This window comes from Actinia tenebrosa, unplaced genomic scaffold (assembly GCF_029948245.1).
Source record: "Actinia tenebrosa isolate PJP-AT-01 unplaced genomic scaffold, QUT_ActTen_1.0 PGA_scaffold9__36_contigs__length_13948895, whole genome shotgun sequence".
In the NCBI taxonomy this organism is placed as follows: domain Eukaryota; kingdom Metazoa; phylum Cnidaria; class Anthozoa; order Actiniaria; family Actiniidae; genus Actinia; species Actinia tenebrosa.
This window is the reverse complement of record NW_028292586.1, coordinates 6,712,382-6,717,972: the sequence shown is the minus strand read 5'-3', so window position 1 is coordinate 6,717,972 and position 5,591 is coordinate 6,712,382. Positions and strand designations below refer to the sequence as shown.

Here is a 5,591-nt window from a genome sequence, read left to right as displayed (position 1 = left end):
CTGCTGTCTCCCCAAAATCCCGCGGGACCACAGGGATCCCAATCAAAAAGCAAAAGTATGAAACTCAAATGTTGTAATAATATAAATAATGAGAAACCGGTTTTATGTCTGTTGGCTATTTTTGAAGTAAATATATTTGTACGAAATATATTTGTAATTTTTATGCTTTTAGGGTTTTTGAAGCTGGGCTTCCTGTGGCGGGACGAGTAACCAGACTGCTGCTCATGCGCACATCACCATGACTCCACAAAATTTCCAAAATGGCGGCTGTAAATGCTTTGTCAAATATTGCCGAAGTAAATGGCGGATTCTCCTTCCACAATTGCAACAGGTAAAACCTAAGTATTACCAAAGCACAAAGGAAAACTTGCATTATTAAACAGTGTATTTTGTTTTCCTGTAGAAATGCTATGTTAGAGAAAATGGGAGTCAAAACTCCGACAGCAAGGAAGACTGGAACCACGATCGCCGGTATTGTATTCAAGGTAGGAGTTTTTTAAAAACTTGATTGATTCGTACCTTGTTACACCATAAAGCTACTCGAAATCAAACCATAAATAAACCTAGTTATTTAGATTCTGGCCGATTGCAATATTTATTCGTCAAATATTTTTGACCTGGGCTTGGACAAATTTTGACATGTGGTCAAGTGAAATAAAAGTTTTTTTCCCAACCAGAGCAAGCTTCTAAGGTCAGCGACAAGTTTTCCTTTCCTCTAATCTAAACATTTTCCATTTTCATTCTCACTCTATAAACTTGACTTATTACAGTGTAAGATTTAATATTACAGTACCTGTAAGCTTAGTTTTCTCCAACTTTCTTGTCATTCATTCATTGTTGGTGTTGATTCTATTGTGGCTGATGCTTTTACTCTTTACACTGTACCTTCTCCTTAATAGGGGTCATTGTAATAGACACCTTGCATGTGGTGTCAAAACAGTTCGATTCGGAGGACAAAACAAAGGATTTCAATCTCATGAGAATTGGAAGCCTATTGTTTTGTCCTCCAAATTGAGCTGTATTCTGATGTAGTATTAAGCGACTACAGGGGAGAGAGGAGATGTCCAAGCAATGTGTACCAGATCAGGGGCATTTTGATTGAGTGAATTGGGGGAGAGGGGAGGGAATTTTGTTGTTGTCAATGATTTAGCTTGGCTTGTTACTGAAATATATTACTTTCATTCACCTATTTAAAGTTGAACAGCATACTGGTATCTCTATAGTCATAATTTAGTAATCTTTCTAATCTTGAATGTTATTTTCCAGGATGGAGTGATTCTTGGTGCTGATACTAGGGCAACAGAGGTACCATTAATAAGTTATTAAGCATTACAGCATGCAATCAAATTTTTTAAGTCAAACAAGTGAGGCTAATACATGTAGGTCTAGACAGCATGCAATCTCGAAAATGGGTCTATGGAATCATTGTATCTGCAATTTTACGAATTAATGGAATATGTATACCATGTAAACTAAGGTTGGCTTGTTGTTTATCAACAGGATACCATTGTTGCTGACAAAAATTGTGCTAAAATTCATTACATTGCGCCTAATATTTAGTAAGTATTGTGACATGCTTTGTCCATATATTTGTACCTTTGGATGCATTCACTCTAGTTGGTGTGGTGCTATACAGTGTAAATGACTTGGGCCTGTGATCATACATACATGTGTGAGCAAGTTTTATTGGGTCTCTCCCTTTATTCAAGGATTTTCAACGTTATCTTTAGTCTCACTCCTTTTGCAAAAACACGCTTGCTAAATTCCAGTTTTATCTGCTAGTAAGCTTGGGCCATGGAATTCCTTCCATGACATACATGTATTGAATGTTCCATGGGTTAATAGTTTCTAAGTATGGTAAAAGTAAGTTTTGAATGATCATTCTCAAACATACGGTAGAAGCATAGATTTATGGATATCATGTTCAGCCAAACTTCAAGTTTTCTTTCATATTAAGCATCACTAGCCAATATGCTTTTATCTTTGTCATAATTAGTTGTTGTGGAGCAGGCACAGCGGCAGACACAGAGAATGTGACCGACTTGATCTCATCTCAAATACAACTCCACTCTCTTTCAACTGGTAGACAGGTGAGATAACTATGACCTTGTTAGCTGGAAAGAAGAAATATGAGGGTGAATTCATGAGACATTGTGTGAAATTGGAAGTATGTCTGTGGCACTCGATCTTGGTAATCATTATCCAAACACATACTAATTCTTAGCATTTTTATTGACAGGCAAGAGTTGTAACATCATTGCGTATGCTCAAACAAAGACTATTCAGGTAACAATGAAAGACATAAATCCAAAGTACATTTATTATTAACATATATTTAAATGTCATTACAATGCAGTATGTTCGTAATTAGGGTATTGTTAAGCAATTGGGGCATTAGCCTTGTAACTATATCCTGTCGCTTTAAGTGACAAATTAATTTAAAAATAATAATCGTACTTATTATTACTACAGGTACCAGGGTTATGTCAGTGCTGCTTTAGTCCTTGGTGGTGTAGATTTCACTGGTCCAAAACTCCATACAGTTTATCCTCATGGTAGTACCGACTCCTTGCCCTATGTTACTATGGGTAAGCTTTAATATATCTTTAATGATTTTACTCTTGTTTTTCATTGTAATGAGGTTGACTTTTTAAAGTATCCTTGATAGTGTGATATCTAATCCGTTTTACTGACTAAATAAGAATTAATGTAGATGTGATGATCATGATCATGATCATGCTGATACTAATGTTGGAGATGATAAGTATCACAATATTGATGGTGCAACTGCTGATGTTGATGCTGATTGGTGCTGCTACTTCTGATGTTGTTGGTGCTGATGGTAATGATGATAGTGTTGGTAATGTTGTTGGTAACAGTAAATACCATTTGTAATCAGTAATAATAATACTTTTTGTGTTTCCTAGGTTCTGGCTCTCTAGCTGCCATGTCTGTATTTGAATCCAGATACAAACCTGATATGGAGGTAAAATAAACTTGTAATTATTAACAATGTATACTTTTACATGTAAATACAGTATGGCATGATCAGCTTGATTATCCATGTTGGAGTTAATGTTTTCTAAAAGAGAAGTATATTTTGTCTGTTTGTTGTCAGCTTGAAGAGGCTAAACAACTTGTCAGGGATGGAATAGCAGCTGGTATTTTTAATGACTTGGTGAGTACATTATGGTTGCCTAGCAACACGCTGGCATTCAATCTATACTGAACGGGGGAGGACAAGTGACCTACCATGACTTCCTCTATCTCTATAAGGACTGACTGTAGGTAAATTTACCTTCACGTACAGTAAGCATACTATAGAGCATTTTCACGTGATGTCACAGCGGCCATTATGGGGTACCAAAACAATACATTTTCTATCCTCTGGGAAGTGAACTCTATTTTGATGCAAATAATGTGCCGAAAGTTTCTATTGTTTATGGCTGCCTTCTCACGTGAGTGAAAACGCTCTATACATATGGTATGTGTGTATTACGTTAGTGAGAATATTTTGTACAATATTTGATGAAGTCTATAAACTCTGATTATAGGCCTCTCAGTTATAAGCCCTCCGGTTATGAGCCCATCTGATTTTCACATGATTTCACTGTTCTTCTATTGTTCTAAGAACAAAAAAGGCCTTTGAAGAAGAATAAGCCAAGAGCTTATAACTGCTGTTTTATGGTAACTTGAAACTGGGATAACTTGTTTTTTTTCCCAGCTCTAACTTTCTGTTCATTTTTGCAGGGTTCTGGTAGCAATGTGGACTTGTGTGTTATTACCAAGGAGGGGGTAGACTACATCAGGCCATATAACATAGCTAATGTCAAGGGGGATAGACAAGGGACTTATGCCTACGAGAGGGGAACTACTGGTAATTATCATTATTTTATTACTTTTTTTTTTTGATATTCTTGTTTCACCACAGGGACTCCAATTTAGATAAATGTAAAAGACAAAGATAAAATCAGGAAAAGTGCCTTTTGAAACAGACCAGTTTCGAGTTCCAAATTACTGCTGTGTTCCTTGATTACAGACTCATTTGCACAGGGTTAGCCTCGTGTCAGTGTTTAAATATTCACAAATACCAACAGTAAAGTAAAGAATACACAACTTCAACAATACAAACATTTCAAAACTCGATGGACCTTGACTGGAACACGTGAATATTCTGCACAAACTCGAGGCTAACCCTGTGCAAATGAGTCTGTAATCAAGAAACACAGCGGTAATTTGGAATTCGAAATGGGTCTATTTGAGATAAAAATTGCTGTACAACATTTTTTGTGTGTGTAGCTTTTGTTTTCCTGTATAGTTACAGTGCTCAATAGTATCCTTTCTTGTTATTTGTACAAATACTGTTACAACTGGCCAGCTTCTTTGGTTTCACTTGAGTTTAGAGCATTCACAGATATCATCCTTGAACGTCAATGGTGGACATTATTTACTTCATACAGTACGTGTACACACACAAATGAAGTAAAATACTGTATAATCAGGAGTGAGAGTTGAAACTCCAGATTTTGTCACCATTTTGTTATTTAGCATCAAAGGTGTAATTTGTGAATTTTATTAGGCTGCGAGCAGTCCCACTTTCCCTCCAGACACAATAAAGATGAGTGTTTCAGGATTGCTGTAGACTCGTGCGGAGATTGGAGCCAAATAAGTGGGAAGAAGTCCCTACTTCTTCTTCCTTCTTCTCGCTTATGGGTCTTCAATCTCTGAGCGCGTCCACTGGAATCCTAAGACAGTCGTCTTTTCTGAGTCTGGAGGAAAAGTGGGACTGCTGCAGTCTAGAATTTGATATAAAATTTGTTTGGGTAGCCTTGTTTAATGTACGTAGTCGCTCCATAACTAACGCACGTGATATTTAATTATCCTACAGCTGTTTTAACAAAGACGGTGACCCCCATCAAGGTTGACGTTGTTGATACCAAAGTTAGTACTTCAGCAGAACCAATGGACATGTAATATACTATGCCTTAAGGAGTATGGATAAGCACCCAGTATACTGAAACAGACAGACACACGCAGTCATGGTGGCCATAGCTTAAAGATAGACAGACAGAATGACTAGTGGCTGACTGAGGTCAGACAGACAGGCAGACAGGCATCAACTATAGCATTAGCTCTAGTATATTTGACACAAAACTGAATAAAAACAACTTTAAGTAAACGTTTGCTATGTGTTAGACCTCCCGGCACTCTTCACGACCCACTACCACCACCAACAACAACAGATAATATCCCAAACACCTTGCAAACTACTATTTCTTTAAGAATGTTATCTTTTTAATAAGGTTCCTGGCCGTCTTATACATAACTCGAATTAACGGTCTCGTGTTTTTGAGGATGAAACAAAATGCTGTTGGTCGGCGTGGCATTTTGACTTACAAATGTTGTCGACGATAATGGACGCCAGAATTTTGAAATACTATACTAATGCAGGAAGGGTTCTTGGGCCTATAGCCTCAGCACGATTTCTCGGCGGGCAACTATGTATTCAAATTTCAAGAACTAGAAAATTTATAGATGTGAAGGATATTGTCATTATTGAAGACCATGGTTAACAGTTTGAATAGACTGAA

At 37.0% G+C, this 5,591-nt stretch overlaps 1 protein-coding gene across 1 annotated transcript; it reads left to right on the top strand.

Annotated features, from left to right (window-relative positions):
• Nucleotides 1–222: 222 nt before the first annotated feature.
• Nucleotides 223–5,179, top strand: LOC116296187 (proteasome subunit beta type-7). The gene is made up of 11 exons (XM_031704172.1): nt 223–331; nt 404–485; nt 1,267–1,305; nt 1,501–1,559; nt 1,997–2,090; nt 2,240–2,286; nt 2,473–2,588; nt 2,928–2,986; nt 3,119–3,178; nt 3,751–3,877; nt 4,889–5,179. The coding sequence occupies exons 1-11, from the start codon at nt 261–263 to the stop codon at nt 4,972–4,974; spliced, it is 840 nt and encodes a 279-aa protein (XP_031560032.1). The 5' UTR covers nt 223–260; the 3' UTR covers nt 4,975–5,179.
• The last annotated feature ends 412 nt before the right edge of the window (nt 5,180–5,591 follow it).

What these genes read in the sequence shown, in the direction of transcription:
- LOC116296187 (XM_031704172.1), top strand. Translation starts at nt 261, where the DNA reads ATGGCGGCTGTAAATGCTTTGTCAAATATTGCCGAAGTAAATGGCGGA. An exon ending in CTGATACTAGGGCAACAGAG is followed by an intron (nt 1,306 to 1,500) that starts GTACCATTAATA and finishes GTTTATCAACAG; the next exon opens with GATACCATTGTTGCTGACAA. An exon ending in CTCAAACAAAGACTATTCAG is followed by an intron (nt 2,287 to 2,472) that starts GTAACAATGAAA and finishes TTATTACTACAG; the next exon opens with GTACCAGGGTTATGTCAGTG.